This window comes from Ascidiella aspersa, chromosome 4 (genome assembly GCF_963924565.1).
Source record: "Ascidiella aspersa chromosome 4, kaAscAspe10.2, whole genome shotgun sequence".
NCBI lineage: Eukaryota > Metazoa > Chordata > Ascidiacea > Phlebobranchia > Ascidiidae > Ascidiella > Ascidiella aspersa.
The window spans coordinates 8,215,360-8,240,553 of record NC_139450.1 but is presented as its reverse complement, the minus strand read 5'-3'; the positions used below and the strand labels follow the sequence as shown (position 1 = coordinate 8,240,553).

Sequence of the window (25,194 nt, the reverse complement as noted above, 5' to 3'; positions counted from 1 at the left end):
TAAACAGCCGCCGCTACATCACCAGAGGCACGTTAGTAGACATAGAAGAGCCATAATAAGCGCGAGACGAAAAACAGAAAATAGGTATGTTGTGTTCAACATACCAGAAGCATCTTCTACGCCAAAATAAAATTAAATGCTGAATTGGCCAGTTCGGTTTAGAGAAAACTCACTAATTATGTCACTAGCTTTAACCATAGTAAGAACATCAAAGCCTATACAGAAGTAGGTATCAATTTGAACGTTTCGAATAACTCTTTATATTCATTTTCAATATGTGATATCTGTTCAAAATGAGTTATTCGAAACGTTTAACACGATACTTCTGTATGGCTTTGATATTCTTACTACAACCTCCAACCATTGTGGAGCATCCACAGCCTAACCAGTTAGTGAATAAAAAGGGTAAACTTTCCACTTTTGTTTTGGAAAGAACGGACAAAAATACTGTTAGAACTCAACGCGAGAAAGGTGGCACACCGGGTGATTTTAAGATTGCCATGCCACAAAGCACGTTTACGAATTGTTCATGCGTTCGGCTTTCACACCCACGGTTAAATAAATAACAAGCACACAAGTAGGCGGTCTCTGCAAATCATACCTTGCTCCGTTCCTGCAGGGAGAGACATATAACAGAAGGGAAAACACTATTACTTTGTATTACAGTCTATTTTCGTATCCTTTGGGGTTTAGCAATTCAGAGAAATTTAAAGACTTTTAAGGATTCAAAAACTTTGAAAACCCTGCAATAAACCAGATTACAGCAGATTATATTCTTCCAAGAGCTACAAAAACAGTAACTACCTTTCCCTAAATATGGAAAATCCTTCCAATCTAACACCAATTTTTACCAGTCGAATAACAACTTTTACCAGTGTAATTACTTTTTGAATATTTAATTGTTTGTATTAAAATTAAGCAAAATACAACATTGTACATACTCTACTTCTATCAGATAAAAAAAGAGCAACGACCTTTCCCTAAACTCGTTAGCGAAAGGTCGGGACTAATACCAACGGTTACCAGTGTAATACCAACTTTTACCAGTCTAATACCAACTTTTACCAGTCTAATACCAACTTTTACCAGTCTAATACCAACTTTTACCAGTTTAATTTATTTTTCAACTGTCATTTTTTGTACCCTAATTAACCCAAGTACAACATTGTTCAATGTCCATACTTCTAAAAGCGTAAAAAAAAAACAGGACTGACCTTTCCCTGCATATGGAAGATTCTCAGCGGAAGATCGGGAGCAGCAAGGATGAGTCTGGCCTCCAGTTCTGCCAGCTTCTTCCTCAACCTCTCCTCCTGTCGACTCCTCGCCGGAGATCCCTTTTGCTCCTTCTTGTTCCTCTTGCGCTCCCGATGGATGTCCCTCTTGCATTGCTGGGCGCGATTGCTGAGGTCGCGAAGGTCCTCCTCGCTCGTGGTGGGCACATCCGGGATCGCTGAAGAATTAAGAAAGAGCAGGAGAAGATGATTAGGTGTGTACTGTTTCTAAATCGGTCTAACGACTTTATGTTTTCTTGCATCTTTTAATTAGGTAAGAGTTAAATATTTATTTGGGAGCATAAAGGTTGGAGGTTGTAGTAAGACGTAGTAAGAATATCAAAGCTCGTACTGAATTTGGTAGCATTTTAAACGTTTCGAATATCTCGTTATTCATTTTCAACAAATTGTATAAATAAGTTGCCATAAATGAAGATTGTCTTTTTTACGAAAAAAAAATATTTGTGTATGTGAAAAAGGTTTGAAAACAGAACCACGGGCCGATAATTAACTTACTGCAAACACAAAGCTTAGTTGGTTGCTAACAACAAAAAACACTGTCCGCTGTGACGAAAAAATCTGAATCACCTGTGGTGTTATAACCGCAACAACCCTGTCAGCATACTAGCCATTAAGTAATGCACATTTACACGTGGAATGAGTTAATCGATTTCACTGTGGTTGTTTTATATGGTGCTTAAGTTTTATTTCTTACTTTCAGAATCTTCCTTGGGCTGAAATGAGAGATCGGCCAGAGGAATGTACCACTTGCACTCGTAGCTGTCTTTGTTGTGAAACATACTGCGCAAAAAATACGGTTAATTACAAATAGAAAACGTGGTTGTAATGCTATGAATAATAGCGGACAACGAACAACTCGCACACATATGATTTCTAGTCCTGTATAGTAGATCAAAAATAACTAAAAATGTAACACAGTGATTATGTGTCGTAACAAGTAAAGTTATAACGCAATATGTACGCGCGTGCAATTCCGATTACCCTTTCCACTTAACTAATTGTTCCGGGTCTTTATTGTTAAATTATCCTTTAAAACACGCTATCGCAAACGCATACCTATCTATGGTAATTGAGGTTATTTGGGTTGCGCTCATAAGGAAAAATTACTTGAATTCGAGCACTGCACTGCACTGGAGCCGTACTTATTCATCCCATACAAGGTTAATGCAAACTTTTATCGAAAACATTCAACGACTTTAAAAAGAAAAAATATAGCTTTTCAAAGATCTAAAATTAAATCACTTGACACTTTTTGAATATAATATAAAAGCAGAACAGTGTAAATTCCACGGTTTACAGTTTTACACAGTAACACACGGTTAAAAATTGTTTTTTTACAACGGTACTTTTTAAACCAATGACTTAAGCTTGACATAAAAAATAAATCCAAAAACAATTCAAAGAATATTGAAAAAACCATAGGGTTTTAAAAGACTTAACAATATACAAATAAATTCAAAGACTTTATGGCAACTGTGTATTAACTCACCCGGCCGCACTCTTCTGTTTTGTGCAAAGGAGAAGGTCGCTATAGAGGAAGCAGTGACGTAACTTGCGGCTTCCATCCCCTGCCACCTGTGACGTAACAATCCACGTATTGTTAAATCGCGACAACACCATTATTCACGCCGTGTTATGCAGCTAAACAGCCGCCCTATTAATAATTGTTACCAGCTTTCTAATAGAACAAAATGGTTCTTTTTAGAGTTTTATTTTCGAAGTACGCTTGTGCGTAAATTGCATTACAGAAAATATAACGACCCTCTTCTCCTCCTTAAATTTTATGTTTATTATGAATACAAAACAAATTTTGTCTATTTTAATGAATATGTGAGTTTAAAACTTATTTAAAGCGTCAGTGATTCATTCATAATGTTTAAACTGGATTATTGTAATATGCGTACAAACTTTTACATCCTTAAACCTGTATTGCGCCACTTTGGTCTTATCTGTTACATTTATTCTATAATTTACTATAACTTTCAACCTGTAAAAAAAATGCGAATCGAATCAAACGGAATTCTTCTAGCAGCTAACATCACATCACAAATGCGATTTACAAAAAACAAAAATGAAACAGCATTGCTTACCTCGACCAGGAAGCCGTCCTTTATAAGTTCTCGGTCTGCGCTTCTGGCGGCAGCTACAGCGGATGAGGGCTGGCGTCGTGGCTTGTAGGAAGACGAAGACGACGAATTGATTCGCTCCAGGAAGGTCTGCGCTTGCTTCAGAACCTGCAGTGGGACAGCAACTTTGTAAGTATTCCTACTTCTGACTTTTGCAGGTATTAATGTGATACTTAAAATGAAATCGTGTTGGCCTTCTTACGACCCGTAAAACTCGTAATGCAAAACCCCCAGTTTTCCCCTGGCTTGTCTGTCATTTATCAAGAATGTTGGTGGACTTCAATGATTAATGTGAATGAACACAATATTACACCGGGGAACTACTTGAAGTGAAAATACGACTTGAAAAATCTTACCGGTATAATCAATTTCAAGCCTGTTTATTTGGTATAAAAGCAACTCACAGCTTAAAGTACACATGTGCTGTGTTTAGGGATGCTCAAAGTAGAATATCGAATCCAGATGGGATTCGAATCCAATTCTGCCATTTATTTCGGGTAACTGGAACAGATATAATTTAATGTTTTACCGCCGATTGTTGCGCCTAATTGCACAAACGCGTGTGGTAAGTTGGCCTGTCGCTGCGGCGACCAATTTATAGTGCTTGCTTTAAATGTAACCTCGTAGCGTAGTGTCAGCGTTTTTTCGGGCGACCAATTACCGCGTCTCGCGATAACGTTCGTCTAATAATTAAGTGTCAATCAAGCGTTATTGGGCGAGCGGCTAACGTGCAATGTCTGGTGTGGAGTTCGCAATTTCCCTAAACGCGTAAGTTGCAAAAGTAACATAGCGTTGCAAAACGTGCTGGCCGTCTACAAAATGCGCTATGGGGTTACTTAAGGTCAACTTTAGGCCAATATTCAGGGAAGTTATGCAGTTATGCACAACGTAATTGTCAAGAATTCGTTATGTCAATAATAACTATGTATTATTTGCAGTATATCATTTGACTGCATAACAGATCATGTTAGTCAAAAAAGAAGCAATAAGACTTAACAATGCTTTCAAAATCGGGACCGAATTGCTTAAGACTTCTGTGTGCAGTGTTGCATTTTCTCACTATTGGCAAAAATATCAGTTTTGGACACAACCTGGACAGTTGACATACTCCAGTTTACAGAACGGCTTCAGATGACAGTTGTTAAGAATGTTAAACATATGAGAGAGTTTTTTTATTATAATGTACACACGTTAGAAAATTGTTTGGACGATTTATTGCTGTGATTGTGGGCCCTGTAGGGTAGATTAAGATTAATCCCTTCCCCAAACAAAATCGAGGTTAAATAATTTAATAAAAATATACTAGGATTCGCTATTCTGGATTCGTTATTCTAGATTCGAAACCTATTATTCTAGAATACCTTGGGATTCTACTTTGAACATCCCTAGCTGTGTTATATTTGTTGTTTAGCCCAAGGTGGTCCAAGGTTGTTAGCCACTGAGACCACGTGTGCCCTTGTGCTTGGATTTAGATTAAGTCCTTCATTTATAGCAGCCAAAGATAACGACACACATTTCTTTTGCGTATTACCAGAGGTTGTGAGTTTTTCTCGCCCGATTGGCATCTTAACGTAGGCTAGTCATAAACCGGGTTCCCTTTTTTGAAAAATTTACTGCATACCGTTCTTATACGACCAAGGCAGGGAAGGGTATAGCCTTCGGTTAGATAAAAAATGCGCCGTTCATGACCACGATAAGGTGACAAAACTCAGGTTTAGTGGATATATGGGCAACGTTCAGTGGTATGCCAACTAATAGCTAAATTTAAATTTTTAACTAATTTGAAAACTTTCTACTACTCATTTTGCCTATACAGCCGACAAAGAAGCGTCTAGAAAAAATTCCAGGAAATTTGAGCTTAAATCGTCTGCGCCCCGTATTGTAATGTGTTTACATAGGCGAATCGGGCTAGGGGTGATTTTTCTTGGCAAACAATTTTTGGCCTCGTAAATTTTGTCTGCGCCGTTTTGCCACGACACGACGGTACGCAGAAACGCGCAATTCGTGACCTGAACGTGAGACGAAAGCGGATTGGCGGGGCAAGTCATGTCAGCAGCCGAATAACGCGTAACCTTAAGATAAGATAGGAGAAAGCGGTTAATACCCGATAACGAACCAATTCGCGCTAGAGGCTTCCAGATGTTTTTTCAGTCTTTTTAAATTTGCAAGACGTTTGCGATCCTTTTCATTGTTTTCACAACATTTTCTTGTTTTCCACTTAGTTTTTTTAGGATTGTGTTTTACTAGATACTATGGATGTCCGATAATATCGGATCGGAGCCGATACCAGATGCCAAGTGGTAGTATCGGCACTCGTCCGATACAACGGTGGCATCGATCCGATACCAAGAGTTTCAGAGATGATTTGCGATTCAATTCAGCGATTTCTACTTTAAAAGTTAAATTTATCAAAAACAGTTGGGTCAAAATGTGAGGAAACTTTTTAGACTGTTGGTGGACTTAACACTGACGAATAATTTTACCAAAGTTTTGGCCTTTTAAACCGGATTTTTAAAGTAATGTTTTTATATAAGTTTAACCCTCTTTCTAGCAAACGGCCAATCGTTAATTCAACAGCGTAAGTATAACACTGGGTCAAATGAAATCTACCGGTTATGAAAGTAATTGTATAACACTGTAGAGTACAAACGTAAGACTGCAGTAATCGTTTCTTATTGTGGAAAATGTTTAGATTGTTTCATATTTCCGCAAAGCTATACGAGACAACAAAAAACAACGACCGCGATAAATTAAAAATTAGGGACAAGCTTTGAATGACATCAAATAAAACTTAACGAGTGAAGTTAATTGCCTTACGTAACCTGCAATTACGCAAATGACCCCTGAGTCAGTAAAGCCAAAATAATTAGCGTCGGTCACCCAAGTGTACGTCAGTCATGCAATGCGATTAAAATAACGTTCGTCAAAAAAATTCGTGACGTTTCCCATATATGTCAAACGTAATAGGGGTGTTAAGTCCAAATGCGATTTAGCGAATATTGCAAATAAAGGTTGTTTAATACGTTTCAAAGTCTGCACAGTATATAGCGATTTTAGCAACAACTTGCCCATATTGAAGTAGAAACATTTTAAAATTTTCGGATATCTTTTTATTTGTTAGTAACAATGAATAAAGATATATTCCAAACGTTTAAAATGTTGCCCACTTTTAAATGGGCCTTGACATTCCTACTACGTCTAACTAAAACCCCCAATCATGCGAAAAGCTGTTTTGCTGTATTTTTAAAATACCTATTTTACGGCGGAATAAACAAATCGTTTCCTCTTTGTTACTGCAAACAAATCGAGGTAACATGCGTTACCAAGACACCCAGGTTCCATGCTATATATATATCTCGTAGCATCGAGCTCTTTCGTTCCCAAAATATATTGTTTTCACATTTTTTGACTGTTAAACATAGCGTAAAATGAAAAAGAGTAGAAGTAAATAATAGCTTAGTATGTGTTTTCACAACAGAATCTTGCCCTCCAACCGAAAACTGACCGACTATTGTTCGAAGCGGTGCCCTTTTCAAGCTATTAAAAGTTAATATTGGAGATATAAAGGTGTTACTTTTGCTTTATTTCAAAAAAAAAAAGTGTGTTTTTTTGCAAAAAAAATTGGTGAACGCACTCTTTTAACAAGGTAATCACTTAAAAAGTGTATTTTTGCAGCTTTTTACCTGTCTTAACACGTGGTAGTCCGGGTGTCGGTGGGGCGTGTGCTTTAGCAAGTCCTGAAGGACCAGAGTGGTTCTCATCACCCGCTCAACTGGCTTGTATAGCACCTCTGCGAAAGAAACAATTTGGATACTCTTGTTTCGAACCCTTGCTAATCAAACGTTTAACGATTTAAAAAATAATTTTCTGTTTACTTTGAAAACTATATATAAGTGGAATTTGGTCGTAACTGGAATTAAATAACAATTGTTTCTAATTTTAAACATCGGCACTAATAAATAGTTTTATTATGACGTATTACGAGATTTTTACAAAGTTGCTGCTTTAAATAGCAAGTTGTCATTTTTGTTACTTATTTTCGGATCTAAGCCTGTTCCAACACTGACAGTTGTTTATCTTTTATCCATGTCATAAGATTCACAAAGGACCACAAAGCTTGAAAAAGATCCAAAAACAATTTTATTTAAAACAGAATAGTGCAGTTACGCCTAACACCAAAATACAAGAAAGGTTATCTTAAGCAGAATTGATAATGTCTGTTTTGGCGTAACTGTAGTGTTTTCAAAATAAAGTTGTTTTAGATCTTTTCTAACCTCTAAGGTATTTTTTTGGATATTCTAAATAGCAAGGGTTTATTTTTAGGGGGTTTTCCGAGTGCGCTTAGGGTCGAATAAGTTTAAATATCACTTTTTACATGGATATATTACTCACCGATTAAACTGATCGACTCGGTGTCCTTATTTCCGCGCGCCTGAACTTTCATGCTCTGAAACAAATAAATTGGAATATATTTACATTTTGCAGGCTCCGTAATATGTGGACAGCTATGAGAAGCAACCTAACCTACATCACATTTTATACCAGCTTCTCTTAAAGTTGTTATGAACCGACACATGAAAGTTAATAAAAAGTTTGATCGGAAACAATACGTGTAAGTTTTTGCACGAATGTCACTTTAAATCAGCATTCACATATTACATTTGCGCCGTATTTTAAATATTTATCAGTGACATGACTGATTTTCAGTTGTGCAATGACTCTATCAACTAACGGTCGATAAAACGTTGACCAGCTATATATTATATTCTTATTTTTTTTTATTTTGTTTACAACATTCATATAAATATTTCCCAGTTTCAAATTAACAGAACGGAAATAGAATATGCCCAATGGGCACGGCCCGGCGTAATGCTGAGGTCCCCAATTTAAACCTTACAACAGGCTATTTATATTTTTACCCATAGACCTGTAGTCCTGTTCACCGTTTAAGGTCTGGCTTTGGTGACCGCTAAAAGGTCACCTAACACTACCATTCCGAATTCTCCCTTGTATTTACAGAAGTAGGCTACATTTTTTAATACCTTTTGAGAAATCGGAAAGACAGTTTGGGTCGCTCAAAACAATTTAAAAAAACATGTGAAGTTTACCAACGCCTTAGCAAAGCTGCGGTCCTAGTTAGAATCTCACTATAGGCCAGTTATGGCATGACAGCACCATAGGCATCTACACAGAACAGCAAAAAAACAAAAAGACAGCTTACCTCGATAATAGTGGCGAACTGGGCGTTTTCCTTTGCGCACTTTTCGACCGTGTGCTGAGCACGTTTGTAGTTGTTCAAGTAGTCGCCGTACAAGTTGAGCTTGCTCAACTGAAAACAGAAGAAATATTTAAGAAGCGCCAATATTCAAAGAATATAGGTACTTGAGCATAATTGCCGTTAGAAACGTTCCATAAGCGAAAGCTTATAGAAAGCGCAGGTAGCTTCTGTGTTTTAACATAATGGCTAGAGATTACAGAGGGTGAATTTAAAATTCCATATATGTAGCGTTTAAAATATATTTATACATTGTAAATTATAACACTAGATAAAGTAGATAAGAGCATTCATAATCGCCGGGAAAAGCCTCAAGCCTGAAATCGAAGGTAGCACCTGTGTTTTAGAGCATAAAGGCTAGAGTTTTAGTTCGGGCGGATGAATATTAAATCCCATATATGAAGCGTTTAAGTATATGTATGAATCATAACCCTAGATAAGGGGGTTGGATTGTTGTCATTTGACGTATATGCTGACGTACATATCTTTTTTGAGTTAACTTTACTGTTTGTGAGTAGAAAATCAATGCTGCGAATAATTTGGACGAATTTGCATAAACTAGGACATTATTGAACGAAATCAGTGTTATGTGATATGGAGGTCAAGTCACGCCAAGTAATGGAAAATATATCTCTGTAAGTAGCAAATGTGTTTGACATACAACAAACACATACACAAACACGAAAATAATACCTAAAATCGAGTCCTATTAGGGTGTACAACTTCAGGCAACTGTATATATAATATGACCGTGCCCTTACTTCCATTACAATTCATAATAACAAAAAGTTGAAAATTTTGCGATTCGTTTGGCAGTTTGAGCTGATAACTTTTTTGACACGTCTTTTTGTAATACGGTTTTTCTGAATTATTTTGAATTTTTAGATTTTTGACGAAAAAAATCACCAAAGATATCAATTGGTATTTTTTATTCCTAAACAATAACATCGTGAATTCGTATAAGTAAAATTTCCACCACAACTAAAACATTATTCAAAATACATTAGCTCCTTGGAAAATGAGATTTGTCAAAGTCAAGCTCGTTCTGCTGACAAAGACCAGATTGCAGTGGCAATCCTAGCTGCTAACCTTACCGCTAAAGCGGCAACAACTTCTTCTGCACATCTCACCATTAATTTAATGGCGATAAATCAATAAAACAATAAAATCGACCCACCAGTCGTTTAAAGAGGTCTCCCACTTCCGTGTCGGCGCTCCAGTCGTCCAGCCGAGGTTTGAGAACCTGGAAGAAGTTTGCGTGCAGCGAGTGAAGCTCGATGACTCGGAAGAAGACGGTGTCGAAATCCTGCGCCGACATCACTGGCTGGGAAGTGCCGATGGTGGCTTTCAGCGGCTTCATGTACTGAACAAAAAATGCTCTTATTTAACTATTTATTGATGTGCTAAAAATGTTCATGTGCTAAATTTAAAACAATGTCAACTTTTTGACAGTGGTTGCTTTGAGAGGCATTAGGTAATAAAACTTGCATAAAAACGCTATAGCTTTCATAAAACGCTTACAAATTTATCAAAGTTATGCTTTCAGGGGCTTCATGAACTGAACAAAAAATTGCTCTCATTTAACTGCATGTGCTAAATCTAAAAAAATATAAACTTTTTGACAGGCTTTGAGAGGCATTAGGTACTAAAAGTTGCAAGAAAACGCTATTCCTCTCCAAATTTACCAAAGTCATTGCTCCAAGGAGCATCGTACTTCCACTGATTAAACTATTTTTTTTTATATTTTATACAAAGCGTTAAAATCCCAAAATCGGAGCCGGGTCGTCGATTAATAATTTTGAAATACAACAAACCTAATTTTCGCGCTAAGAAGGCTTAAATTGCCTCCTAATAAAACCTATACATCGGTTAAATCTAAAAGAACCACAACGTCCAAATATTATCTGAAACAACTTTATTAAAATACAGATTACTGCAGAATGATTCACTCCAATAAAGTTTTTTTTTTGGCAGAACTAATGATGCCGTTTTGGGCGTAGCTGGAGTATTCTACATCTCAATAAAGTTGATTTAGATATTTTCTAACCTTGTGGTTAAACAATTTTGGTGGTTTGTGATTTGTACTGTTATGACATGAATAAAATGCCAACAACTGACAGTGTGAAAATAAACTTAAAACCGAATAAAAACAATAAAAATATTATCAATATTATTTTCCACCATACATAAGGTTAATTTCAACTTAACGCGACATCAAATCTATCAGCGATTTAACCTACTAACTTACCAGCAGTAGTGTGTTGAGGTACTGTAAGTAAGCCTCCTCATTGTCGAGTACAGAACCCAGCACCCGCTGCCTCATTCGCAGCTTCTCTGCTTCTGCGATGTTGCGCACTTTGTGGTAGTCCACCATGTCAGACACCGCCTCGTTCTAAACAATGCGAGTAGGATTAAAATATGACCAAAATCGCGCACTACCGAATTTAAACTTGTTTTAGTCCTAATTCGGAATACTTGTTTTTGTCATATTTGTAGTTTATACATGTCTCCACCACCCAACTAAAAACAGTTACATGACAGACCAAGGTTTGGTGCTGCTGTACGCTGTCTCTAAGTGTTCTTGTAACCGTCGTTGCATAAGCAAACATGGAGATCTAAATCTGATTGAAATGACTTCTTGGTAACCTTTTTCATATGTCCTAGGTCAAAATGCTGAGGGTTAAATAAAGCTTTCCGAAATAAAATACTGTATGTAAATAAGACCGGTTTTCTTAAAAGACAAATTGGATTTAATACAAATAAAACTCTTTCTTTAAATTGAATAAGAACGGCTTTCCAAGCGCAATGTTTTACACAAAATATATGGCCGTATAGAAGTAAGTGAGTAATATTAATAATATCACGACGTTTTTCTGAATAGAAGTCGTACAAAGACAACTGGTGCTGGCAATATCAACAATATTCTTTAACGTGCTCGCGTCTTATTTCTCAATCATAACATAATCCAGGTAGCGCCAGGTTAGAATTCAAACATGCCATTGTTTGCACAGCGCTATTAGTGTGCTGCGAATTTCAGTACAGTAAGAAACCTCAGGCTGTACATAGAATTGCGTTTAACTAAAGGCACGAATCCCTCAGCTATCAGCTTTTAGATCAGTATACCTAACCCTGATCAAACTGACCTGCAAATAAACATAGGTAACTTTACGTTGGTAACAACACATTTAATGCACTGGAAAAATATTGTTTAATTAACATAGATGCATAGGAATTTTCCAAAATAGTCAACCTAACCAAACAAACAGCAGAAAACCAACTTCAAAACACATCCTTTTGTCAGGGTTGCTATTGCTACACAGTTTTACGAAAAAACTTCAAACACTTTTCAAAGATAATTTACAGCCTTTCAAAAATTATTATCGTTCGAAAAAAATAAAATAGTACATGGTCAACACATTAAAAAAATGTTTTTTGTAAACACGCAACATAGCTGCAGATAAAATAAATTCAAAGACCATTCAAATACTTTGGAAACAACATGGGACTTTTTAAAGACTTTTCAATACACAAATAGATTTGTTTAAAGACTTTTTGGCAACCCTGTTTTTATGAACCAACCTTTTGTGAGTCCTGGGGTTCATCGGGGACCTGGGTAACGGTTAGGATGGGTGAGGGACGTTTGTCGACGCTTGACCCATCTGCTTGACTGTCTACTTCGGCTGAACTGCTTGGCCTAAACACAAACCTCACATTAGAAGTTGCACTGAGTGGAATTTTTCATATTTGCATACATTTATCAAAAATTTAACACACTCTTTAACCAAGAGTTCAGGCGTCCTTTATTTTATAGGTAATCTTCCATTTAAAGACTTTGATTTTTGGCTGAATTACATATATTGTAAAAAAGAAGCCTTTTATAGTGAACATTAAAGGCAACTTTTTATGTTTTGCTGTGTTACTAATAAACAAAACATTTTTCTTTTTTTTTCAAATTACAGACTTAACTATAGCAGTATTTTAACTTCGTCGGGGTAAAATTACTTGGATAAGTTAGCTAAAAGATTACAAGTAAAAAAATGAAAATGCACTATAATGTAAAATACAAAGCATAGTTCAGATTAGCTGTACTGTGTAGAGATAGCGTGTAAACTAATGTGGGAAATATTTGACGCAAATCACTGCAATAATGTCATGTCAAATTGGACCCAAATAACATTTTAGAAACAATTTAAGTATTTTTATATTGCAGCCTTGTAAACAGTTAGTAGAGACTTACCTTAGAAAGACTGGACTTCCTGTGCTACCAATCTCTGTCTTAACAGTTGTTGTTGTTGTTGTTGTTGTTGTTGTCTGATTGACATTGTCCTGCAAATCTTCAAGGCTGCCATCGTCTAAAGGAAAAAGATTATTAACAACAGCCCACTAATCTTTATTGCACACATGTGGATTACACAGGATAGAATAAGTCGGGCTTTACTTACACTGACATATAAAACATTTTGCTTAGCACACACAAGCCCAGGTTTAGAGTCCTAAATGTAAAATACTGCCCATACATATCAAATACATGGAATAGTTATTCAATGGTTATTTTTGGTATAAGCATCAGGTGTATTACAGCAAACACATGTTAAAAATAATGTGCTACCTGCTGTTGAAGAATAATCAACTAGCATCATAAAGCAAGTTGTTAAAGTTTACTACATAGTTATTAAAGCAGAATGTATTTAAAAGCCAAGCTCAGAAGCAAAACAGTATATGGGCAATCTAAATGTTGTTAACACAACAATTCTAAACAACAACAGAGGTTAATCAATACTGCCAACTGTAAAGTTACTATTTTATTTATGTCCCTAACAAGAACTATAGCCTAGACATTGTTCAGCACAGTGATATGCCACTAAGAGAATGTAATCAAAATAATCTTCAAATAAAAACATTATTCGTTTTTTGCTTTATGTACATTAAAGGTTGTTAAAACAACAATATCAAATAAAAACAATAAATAAAGTATCAAGTCTACAACTAGCAACTGTAGTCTGTATCAATGTACTATTTTGTTAGGTTCACTAAACCTATCCTGAGCGTTATAAAAAAGGGAAAGTTAACTGCAAATGTAGCCAAAAGCAAAAAACGGATAATGGCAAACAATATGTGGTTGCAATGCCAAACAACTTATAACAGTTAACTGTGTAACTAGCAACTGTACCAATCTAGCATTCCCTTAATTAAATACTAATCCAAATTCTAGCATAAATGCGGTTGGTTAACACAGCTAACTCCATAACTAGCAACTGTACCATTTTAACATTGTTTTTGTACAAACACTAACCCTAGACCAGTTATTGTTAAACACAGCAATAAACCACAGCCGTAACTCAATAAGTACCTTCATCAGTCAAATCGATGTCGGTTGACTGAACTGACAACATAGACGTCCTGTCCACCAAACGGTCGTCGTCCGACCAGCCTGAGAACGCTGAATAAGCGACACTCATTCGTTCGTTTGTCGTTCGAGCTCGCCTAAGTTTGTGCAGAGGGGAAATCTCGAGAAATTCTCCAGATTTTTCGGTCTGCCAAAAATATTAATTTTTACACTTTAGATTGATGGTTCTTAACCTGTAACGCACATACAGCTTAGCAAAGTTTATGAAAGTTAGTACAAGTGTAACACTTTTCTGGCTGATGTAAGTTGTTTTCTCTCTTTGTCACAATAATAGACCATCTATAATTCTGCGGCTAGCATTTAGAATAAGGTTTTCAAATTAATTTTAGCCTTGATAAATGTAAGTCGCATTAAGTTAAATGGTTTTGTTTGAAACTAGGTGGTATGTGACCAGAAAACTTTATTAACCACTATGAACATACTGTTAAAAATGTTCTTAACTAATTTGGGTTCTGTTAGGTCAAGGCATAACATTCTGTGAGCTTAAATATCCTTAATTAGTATAAAAGTTTTACCTATTAAAGCTCTAGCTCAGCAAAGTTTTAATAAGCAGTGTTGGTGGTTTTATACAGCCAGTGTTCTTAATGATGATGGTGTTTTTAAATAGACTGTAATATAAATATGAAAGGCAATTAGTGTGCAAAGGTTGAGGCAATTTCTATAAATAAAAAACCATGGCTTAAAGGTCCTATTGACCAACCAAAATAGGTTTCAAAAGGAAAGGCAGTATATTTATTTTAAGCATAAACCTTTGAGACCCAAACTTACAAAAAAACAGTAAATATTGTTTAAGGTATCTCAGCTAATGTGGTTCTATGACACACATACATTAAGTGTTATAGGTTTATAGCAAGGGCTTTTGCAGGCAAATTTAAGCAACCTTAAGGTTTTATACAAAGTTTACTAAAGTTAACACAACTGTAATATTATTGCTCCTCGTAAATTAAATTTAACCTTTGTCACTTTAAATTGACCTAAAGTATAAGGTTTAACCCTGAAAAAACCACAGAATTCTGTTTAGTACACAGGGCAAACTTACAGCATTTTGAGCAGAAAATGAATCAAGACTATTGTGATGGCTGTCGTCAGAATGTTGCGAGTCACTAGAATGCTCATTGTCAAGGTCACTCAGGTCAATTGAAGCCGAGTCAGCATTCTCAATTCTGTGGTCCATGTCATGATCCTCGTTCTGCAAAAAAGAAACAGAAAAGAATTAGGCTCAAACGACAAAACAACAATAAAATCCAGCTAACACAGGATTCCATTATTTAACAACAAAATAATAAAGAGACAAGATACTTAAATACAATCTTCATCCATGATACAGTGAACATTCTTTAGGAGATAAAGAAAAAACACAAAGGTTGCTCCATGTTTAGCAACCAGCAAAACAAGTTATTTTTAGGTTAAGTAAATCAATTTGATTTTGGACTAACATGTACAAGAATGCCGGACATTCCAACAGCATTGGCTAACATCAGCGGGATGGGGATTGTAGGAGTTAGTGGCATTTTATTATCCCAACCACTGTTATTTATCAAGTCACATTTAAAGATGGCACAAAGCACAAACAGTTTTTGTTTTGGATTTAAAAGTCAAACTACATATAGTTAGGGTCCATTAACATAAATTTTTTAACTTCAAAATCTAAAAATACATATAATAAAAAACAAATTCCTCAATCCTCAACTTACAAAAACACTTGTTACAGTATGTAAAATAACAACCATGTATACACATAAATTATAAATCATCAATTCACCCAGTGATTAATGGCATCAACAAAAGCATTTTTTATTTTAAACCTCAACAAAACAATCACAATCTGCTCTAAATTCTGGCCCAAATAGGAACTTTACAGGAGACTAACGGCAAGCAAAACTGTTCATTTAGCATGTGACAATTCTCCTGAATAAACGGAACTAAGAAATCCAGACACCTAAGAAGCTTGTAAGTAAAACAACGCCTTCTAGGATGCCCAGGCATCGTTAAGTCGGCCAACAGGATGCAGCAAAACAAGAGACAACATGAGCTTATTCATATCGCCAGTCGGTGTTGTGAATAACATGCTCAATTAACACAACAACATTGCCTATGCTGTGAATGCAGGTTAATTCTTTATCAAAGAATTAATAAATATAATCCTTATTCTAAAGTAGGGACAAGTGAATCCAGTAAGTTAACTTGATATTAGTTAGAGACAAAATACAGTTCAGCTTAAATTGAATACAGTTTTCTAACCGAATATGGCTACCAAAAAAAACCATGAGCATTTTATCAATAAAGGGCTATTTGTAAAATAACACTTTTCTTGTAGGTAATATAATAGTTTAAAAGTGTCATTAAGTAACCAACAAAATTAATAACTATGGGTGGACTATTTAAACAACGGTTATCTGAATCAGTAGGCAACAGTTTCAAACAAATTAAAAACATTAACAATTGACATCAATAGTAAAATGTAATGCACTGAATTTATGGCTGATTTATCAGAAAAAATATCTAAATTTTTTTTTTCTAAATTAAGGAATCCAATCACATGACTTTCCACTAAACTAGTACACAAATTAAAAACTATTAATAGTGTCACATGACATAAATTATTTTAAAAGATAAAAAGCTTCGATCCCAACAACATTTTGAAAAGTATCAACACAAATGGCCTAATTTTCAACTGTCCTAACACATCAAACTACAAACTGCCAAACCAGCACCTCATTAATTCCAAGAGCATAAAAGTCACACCTATGTGGTAAATTACAGGCTCATGAGTCAATAGCAAGTTTAAGCAATAGAGAGTAAGAAGCGTCTAATTACAAAGGAAAATGGTCGCCTTGTGTCCCATTTCGACCTGTGTTTATGTTTCCTTCCCAACACTCTAAATCTTTAAACATCTAACACACTGATGCCTGAAATCTGCCGTTTATAGGTTGGTTCAGATTCTCCAGAGCGTGAAACATGGCCCTTTTTTACATTAGAGGCCATCTGTTTGGCATCATAAAATAGAAGTGTGCAAACAAGAGGAAATTTTGATACAATTTAGCACTATGCTAAAGAAAGAAATGTCCTTAGGCATCACAATTTTGCCTGCACTTTCTATATTTACTACTAGACAATAATGCCGGTGTATTTTGATGGACAAATAAGTAACTAAGACCAATAAAAAAATTAATAAATAAAATTAATCTGTGAGTTTTTAGACAAAAATGTAATTTATTAAACATGATTATGATAAGGTTATGTTCTAATAATTGCCCACAGTGTACATAATTGCTTTTAGCAATAGCCAAATTAAACTACAAAGTAATTATTCCCAATTCCCCATGTGGTTTGCTTATTTTTAAACCATTTATTTTACTTGAAAAGCTTTTGTATGCAACCCCAAAAAATATCAAGCAAGAAACAAATCTAAAACTGTCAGCAATGCAACAGGTCTTGGCTTTTAACTAAAACAAAATTCAAAACTGAAAACTGGAGGCAAATTGACTCAATGAAATGTTTCCATTTCACTTTGTTGATGAATGCCATCCATCTGGCTGATCCAATTTCCTTTGCCACCCCACACTATTATGCCCACAAAAATCAAAACAATACAGCAGCAGTGGTATGATACATTGTGGCACAACTTTGGCAATATTCATAGTTGTAGGGCCACAAATCTGGGAAGACCAACCAATAAACTTTATCAATTCCCTAAAACCCAGCTTAACAAAAACTTTCAGGCTTTAATAATTAACTTTGCTAGGTCAAAACCATTACAAACCTTTACTGACCAATTTTTTTACTTCTGAATATTGTCAGCATTAAATGTTACAAAGAGTAAACATCATTTAAACATAAACCAAAAACAACTTGTAAAAATCTGGATATTAGAATTTAAAAATACATATAAGCCTATTATTCAGAGCATATATTTCCAAAGGAACATGGCATAATACACAGTAAAATCACTCTAAACATGTTTCAGCATGTCATGAGTCAGAGCAAATGTTGCTGAATATACATTGCCTGTCATCCCTATTTTCAAAACAAAAATACCCACATTCTTTAAAAACAATATTGAGAAAGTTTCAAATCTCTCTAATCATTTTTAACATAAATTAATAAAGATATATTTTAAACATTTAAAATACTACATAATTTTGTTCAGGCTTTGATATTTTTATTACGTCTTATTACAAATCTCAAACCATTAGGCTACAAATATTGACATTTTTCGTAAAGCTTATGCAAACAACCTAGTTACAAATTTGAAATATTTCTAATCAGTTGTCATTGCACACTTGTAATGTGATTTGTTAATTTTAAAGTGTTCCGGCTATGTACTATAAACAGTCTGCCACATCAAAAAGTCAAACTAGCACAGAAACACAAAATTAGTTTCCTGCAATCAAGCTGCGTCACACAGACATAAACATGTTTCCTGGCAGTTTACTAGAATTCGGTCACCAGGCTAATTACAATCATGCTGCGAAAGTGCAGTAAAAATGTCATTTAAGCCAAAGTAATTAACAGAAGGGCATTTCCTGTTGCCTTGACTGTAAATGGACAACTCTTATATACTTTTAAAAATACATCTTCTTTTAGGAAAATGTAACTGCTTAAACTAAATTGAAGTCCCCAAGTTTGTGGCCAGCAGTTAAAAAAATTTACAGCATTAAGTGTTAGTACAAAAAACAGTCTATTTCAACAATGGTATTACTATGAAAAACTGTGTAAGCCCTATTGACAAAACAAAATAGGTCATTAAATATGGATCAGTATTGATCAGCACAATTAAAACTCCAACATAAGCCATGACAAAGAACATTTAGCACAAGGTGAAAAAATGCTGTTTACAAAGTTTGTTTAATCCCCTAAAATTTAACATTTAAAAAAATGTTAGCAGCAGACTAAAAGTTCCAAAATGTGAATTTCTAACCTTTTCATACAACTTTCAATACATATTGATGCACACACAAGTAAAAAAGATACTTACATCAAAACTTTGGGCTGCAGCTGCAGGCCAGGTCATTCTGTTGGCCATAACATCGTGGCTTCCACTGTTAGAGCGTAGTTTAACATCAGAGCCAGCCATCGTGTAATGACGCTTGCCGTAACCATCGGCCATATCTATGTCATTGATGTCATAGTCCTGTGAATAATTCAACACACGTTTAAGCAAGATTTGCAATGTATATATATCATAAAAACTTTTTGTAAAACAAGTAGTTCGCCATTTTAATGACTTTAGTCGGTGCGAACAAAATCAATAATTCAACAGAATAAAGAAATATTAAGTGATTAGGTCTGTAAGTAAAGTAATTGCCCAAAAGGAGTACATCATAAACGTTCTAGGCAACAAAGGCAAAACCAATGCAAAAACAAGTTGTTTGTACCACATTACATGCACTGTAAGTTAAGATATACAAAGCTATTTTACACACCTCATCATTTTCTAAATCTTCCGACATCATTTGTTCAAATTCATCAGGGTTTTCAAGGTACGTGTTCATACTCATTTCCTTTGAAAATAAAAATACAGTACTTAACAGTTTATATAGGTAATATTAGTTTTGCATTATTAAGCATAATATTTTCCTTCGCCAACAACTTAATGGCCTCTGCCATATTTAAACTACAAGCGCTATCACTGCACAGCACAACAATTCTATGTATGTAAAAACTGTATTCACAGCAGACATGTCATTCAGGAAATACACATAGAGTGTGCGCTGTGCAGCGTGCATGTTTTTTTAGGCCTCTGCAACCAACTTTGCAATTAAAATACGGTTCCACAACTTGTCATGTTGGAATCAAAACACAAGCAAAACACTGCTATTTAACTTTGAAACATGAAATGAATATCAGAGCCCATACAGAAGAAGGTGGCATTTTGTGTCTGTTTCAAAATATCATTTTTAAGTGTTTGAATGGGCTTTAGTTTTAATTCATTGTCAATCAAAACCTTAAGCCAATATCTTAAGATTTATTTAAAACAATTACAAAATACTAGCTACTTTTGTATGGACTTTTATGTTCATTCTATGTCTAACCACAACCTCCAGCCATTATCTTAAAGATTTATTAGAAACATTCCCTAAAAACTGCCTACTTCTGTATGGGCTTAACAATTCACTGTATGTCCAACTAAAACCTTCAGCAATTCTGCTTCAAACTTCTAAAAGTTAGCTAACAGCATAATCAATACAAAAATATTAACTGCACCCTCTTTCCCGTTCTTACCCAACCTGTTGAGCAGGGCTGGTTTTATACAAATGCTGGCGACTAGTTTAGCGCTTACCACTTCCTGTTCCTCAAAGCAGGAAGGGGGAAACAGGAGAGATGGCGTCAGTTGAATAAGTTTTGTTTAAACATTGACTCTAAAATGAAAGTTAAGTGCAGCACAAGCAATAGTAGCTGATTTACTTTTGTTTTGTTTCAATGGTGTGTCGATTTGTCTAAACTTCTCCTATTGATTTTATGTTTAAAATTTTTCATTTAAATTGTCACAAGTCTGCACTGGTAATATATGTTGGTCAATGGTCTTCGAACCAACAAATATAAATATATATTTATTTTTAAAACTGTAAACCATGTGCTATCTACTCTTTTCCAATGTAACATGTTGACAAAAAGTAAAAGGTACAAACCTGGTCAAATATAGGTACCATCCACATGAACTTATATTTCGCAATAAAGGTATAAATATTATATTACCATAAATAATTGAGCCAAAAACTGAATAATTTAGCTAAACTTGTCACTTTAAAGCTGTTCATCGAACTTTAAATTAGGATAAATTAACATTAGATGACTTACCTGGTTCCCAGTATTGCATGTCCACACTTCAACATAGTCCTTTTTCCGGGGTTTTCGGTTTGAGGCAGCAGCAAGCGCTAAAGCGGTGTGGTCCACTTCAGATTTCTCGTCAATCGCTGCACCTTCGTTCTTTAATGAAAACTTTGATCGCGAGCCTTTCTCCTCATTGGATTCTTTGTCAGCACCAGTTTTGCATTCCCACACCTGGAGAAAATAGCGAATAAGTTTTTATAATTATATAAAGCTAAAATAAAAATCCAACAATAAAATATATGTTTAACTAAAATGCGCTACTATATTTCGTGCTAAACACCAACCACCAATATTAACTAAATAAGGAGTTGTATCAATTATTACCAGTAAAAAAATATTTTCAATGCATATACTTGATAGATAACTTAAGGCATGAACAAAAACATCTGTTAGTAAATGGCTAATAGTCAAACTCCAATGTTAACTTAAATATATATTTTTTTAGTTTTTGTGTACACATTTAAACATTTAATGTATGCAGGATATGCATATTTAGACAATGCAGCAAATTTTAAGTATCTCATTCCTGAAATGCTGATATTAATTCAAATTAATTTTCGTATTAACCTTGTTTTAATATATATTTATTTATAAAAACCTAAATTGTCTGGACTTTTTATAGAAGCCATAATTAGAAGCCTTTCTCAAGAGATAAACCCACATAGATATAATAACAAAATTAGGCTTTGGTTTATGTTTTAATACACTCTGTACAATTTCCAATCAACAAGCAATTGTCCAAAACAATTGACTTCCACTTACCTCTAAATAGGAAGCACGCTTTCCACGAACAGAAGACCGCGGAGGAAAAGTTGAGTTTGGTTTAATATTTTCCATCGAGGCGGATGTTGATTTACTTGGCGGCTTGTCGCTGGCCTGAGCTTCGAACATTTTAACGTTTGCCAGAACCTTGGAGAGTCGGTTACTGCTGTTGGACGGGTCAGAGTTTTCCTGATCCACGCTCTCTATCTGTCTAAGCTTAACCAATGGCTTGGCGACTGGAACAAAGGGTTGATGTTGTTGTGCATTAGTCAGGTCATGCTCCTCAGATGATTTTGCCTTCTCTCCGTTTGTATGAGTATGCGCTTTCTCAGTTTCCGGGGAATTACTATTGCTTCCATTAGCGTCACTAAGAGGGGATGAGGGTTTTTGAGCGTCGGGCTCATCCAGTGATGAGCTAACGGAGCGGCTGTATCCCCACGTTCCGCGCTTGTAGGATCGCTTTTTGGAAGCCAGGTAAGTCTGCATTTATAAAAACATTCAAGTTACGTGCCCTTAACAGATTTAATATTCATAGTATTTTTTCATAGGTTATAATCTGCAAAGTTTTGTTCGTTTTTTACCAGGTGTATTTTATGTTTAATTAAGCTTAATGTATAGACTCAAAATAAAAAAAAATCTAAACAAGAAGTGTTATTTTTTTTTACCTTTTCTGGATGACAATGTTTAATACTAAAATGAACTGAGCTTGAACTTATAAAAATAAGCATGAAGGTAAAATGTGAAAGGCATAATGACACACAATGTATATCTCTGCAGCGACATCGAATTAGTAATTTTCACATTTGTTACACTTTATTCACAAGTATGTTATATTAGTTAAAGGAAATGTCATAAGTGTTCAAGTACCTGGAGAAAAATCAGGTGAAATTTTTCTTGGTTCAGTGTTTCTTCAAGTTGTTTGATAAGTTCTTTGCAAGCTGTCAGACTTTTTTCTGTGTCTTCTAGGTTCTTGAAGTTGACATTTGGTGGATCAGTTCCGGGAAACTTTTCCGCCCATTGCGAAATAAATAAGTCTTTTTCAGAAGCCATTTTCACTTGACTTTTATCCAATAAATAGAGAGCACCAGTGGTTGGTATAAAAGTAGAGAATCAGATTAAAATAAAGTCAGCATGGTCCACAGCGGCAGAATGGAAGTTAATGTAGTGATATTTCTGGCGCCTATAAAGTCTTATATATTTTCTGTCGAAAATAAGTTAATGGTTAACTCGACAATATTTACCAGGGCCAAACTAAAAGCAGTTACTAGGCTGATGAGTTGTTTCCTTTGACATTCGCTTAAAGACTTGCAAACATACTTTAGTTAAAACTTGAAAGCACTGCAAAACAGCAGATATTAGACTTTGTTCCAATCTTTGGCACCCAGTAGTTTTAAGTCATTTAAGCAATCAAAACACTTTTTTTAAATTTCTCCTGCATCTTTAACTGTATCATGTTTAGTTTTATATCAGTTTTAGTGAAGTTATGGTTAGTTATAATTACAGTCTCTTAAAATTTCCTTACAGTCTCTTAAAATTTCTTCTTAAAATTTTCCCAATGTCAACCACTTTAACCAAAAAACAACTTGTTGCACAGACAACATAGGTTGGGCAATGTGTATAACATTAGTAGCTGTATTTTTCATTCTATCAAAGGGCATTTAACAACCAACCAACAGGTAATGTAAATAAAAATACAATTTATCCAATGCTTGTCTCATAATTTCACAGGTATTACAAAAAAGGGTTTTTTTATGATCAGATACTAAGAGTCAGTGTTGCAATGACTTGTCCTTGAGTTATTTCACAAATGACTTCAACTGGGAGATGTTTGCAACACTACTAATAGTAAAAGAATACAAAAATAAGGTTAACAATAGCCTTTCAATTGCAGCACTACAAATAAAACAGGTGAAATTGTAATAAAACACATTTTCCCAGCTATAGTGTTGGCACAAGTTGGTGGGAACGAGAGTTGCTTTATTTGCACTCTTTGCTTGTCAAACAAGCCAAAGGATGTTCCACAGTAAATGTAGCTGTGTTGGGTTTATGAGCACGGAAAACTCGTGTAAGGCAGTAGACTACCAAACGACGAAAACCATTAAGAGGGTTAAACTGTAGACTAAGGTAACCACAGTAAGGCCGTTGACCACTAAACGCTTATAATCAGGTATCAACTCATCACATGTTCTCTCCGACTATACAGGTTACGTTCGCTACATGCATTGTCTGTAACAGAAATTGGAACATGCAAATTCAGCACGCTAGTTTAACTATTAGGAAATAAACTTTAGGTACACTGTGAACGCACATAGTCTTTCAAACAAAACAGAAAACACACACATAAATCGCCTGAAGTTTTGCGTTCGAGAGATTCACGTTTAACAGCAGGTCGAGCGGAAAACGAGACGATAATAGTTCACAAGCTTTCGGATCGCATAAGGAGAAATGCGCCTTTAGACTTTCGTTATTTCGAGCGATAACACGTAAAGGCAAACCAAATAAAAGTTAAAAGGCGTGCGCAAATCAGCATCAAGAAAAAGCGCAAATGAATAACAATCTGTAAACCTTCCTTAACCTTTACCAAATTCAAATCCTTCCACGCTAATTGAACCTTGATAAACCAAAACCAAGCGCGACTATTCCTATCTAATTAGCGCCGCCAGAAACAAATAGCAGCAACATGCGGCACACGCCATTCTACACAAACTGTTTCCCAGTGGTCCCAAGGGTGAAATCGAGTCGTTTTTTCGAATAGCTCGTCGCCCAAATTTCGACTGCCGTCTGTCGCCCCTTCAGAAGACCTCCAAGCAAGCAAGCAAGCATATATAGCAAAGCGCGGAGAATTGAGTCTCTAGCACGGCAGATGCATGAATAATGCAGCAGGCCGAACGGAACATATGTCACGGGTGCCCGACCGCCAGAGAGCTAGTCGAATGTGTCACCGGGCTCTTAAGCGCAGATAAACAAATAACAAGGACACCTGGTTATTAGGCGCGCGGCCAACGTACCAGAGCGTTGCTCAACGTCGCGTTTATTAACGATCACTGGCTGATAACGCACATATATTTCTGACAAATTTCTGATGTGTGAGCGCTTCTTGCGTGTCCGTTTTGCCAGAACGACAAGCAAATAAATTTAAACGGAAATGGCCTATTTACATTTTTATTTGAGTAAATTAACCAACGACACGTTTTATCTTGCTACATTGATTATTACACTTTATAAAAAGTAGTTGTCTTCGCCAAATTGCGATGGCATTAGTTTAACCAAATTTAATGCAAAGTCAAATGACCCATTTTCATTTTTCATTGTTTAAATCTGCTCAAACCGGCCATATTCTATTGGCGATCCATAAAGTTCAACGGACATTCAGCGCACGATTTTTCTCCTACTACTCTAACAGCCAAATTCGCAAATTTTAAAACGTCTATAGAACTGACAATTACTGGCCTTTTCTTCACTAAAGAAATTTCAATGTCAAACAGCTTCATTTCCCGG

General features: G+C 35.4%; 1 protein-coding gene across 2 annotated transcripts in view; it reads right to left on the bottom strand.

Annotated features, from left to right (window-relative positions):
* The window catches only part of LOC146146973 (active breakpoint cluster region-related protein-like), a 35,642-nt gene extending 11,223 nt beyond the window's left edge, over positions 1 to 24,419 (bottom strand). The window contains exons 1-19 of one of the 2 annotated variants that reach the window (XM_083388327.1): positions 22,564 to 24,419; positions 21,697 to 22,176; positions 20,902 to 21,105; positions 19,527 to 19,604; positions 19,079 to 19,234; positions 15,140 to 15,289; positions 14,044 to 14,227; positions 12,931 to 13,045; positions 12,273 to 12,387; positions 10,942 to 11,085; positions 9,871 to 10,056; positions 8,640 to 8,747; positions 7,811 to 7,865; positions 7,102 to 7,208; positions 3,383 to 3,526; positions 2,782 to 2,867; positions 1,987 to 2,072; positions 1,215 to 1,450; positions 602 to 613 (exon numbers count right to left, since the gene is read on the bottom strand). In XM_083388327.1, the coding sequence (XP_083244453.1) occupies positions 602 to 613; positions 1,215 to 1,450; positions 1,987 to 2,072; positions 2,782 to 2,867; positions 3,383 to 3,526; positions 7,102 to 7,208; positions 7,811 to 7,865; positions 8,640 to 8,747; positions 9,871 to 10,056; positions 10,942 to 11,085; positions 12,273 to 12,387; positions 12,931 to 13,045; positions 14,044 to 14,227; positions 15,140 to 15,289; positions 19,079 to 19,234; positions 19,527 to 19,604; positions 20,902 to 21,105; positions 21,697 to 22,176; positions 22,564 to 22,746 (2,829 nt within the window). In that variant the 5' untranslated portion in view covers positions 22,747 to 24,419. The remainder of the gene's footprint in view (positions 1 to 601; positions 614 to 1,214; positions 1,451 to 1,986; positions 2,073 to 2,781; positions 2,868 to 3,382; positions 3,527 to 7,101; positions 7,209 to 7,810; positions 7,866 to 8,639; positions 8,748 to 9,870; positions 10,057 to 10,941; positions 11,086 to 12,272; positions 12,388 to 12,930; positions 13,046 to 14,043; positions 14,228 to 15,139; positions 15,290 to 19,078; positions 19,235 to 19,526; positions 19,605 to 20,901; positions 21,106 to 21,696; positions 22,177 to 22,563) is intronic. The other variant, XM_083388328.1, reaches the window with a different exon arrangement.
* Positions 24,420 to 25,194: the final 775 nt, after the last annotated feature.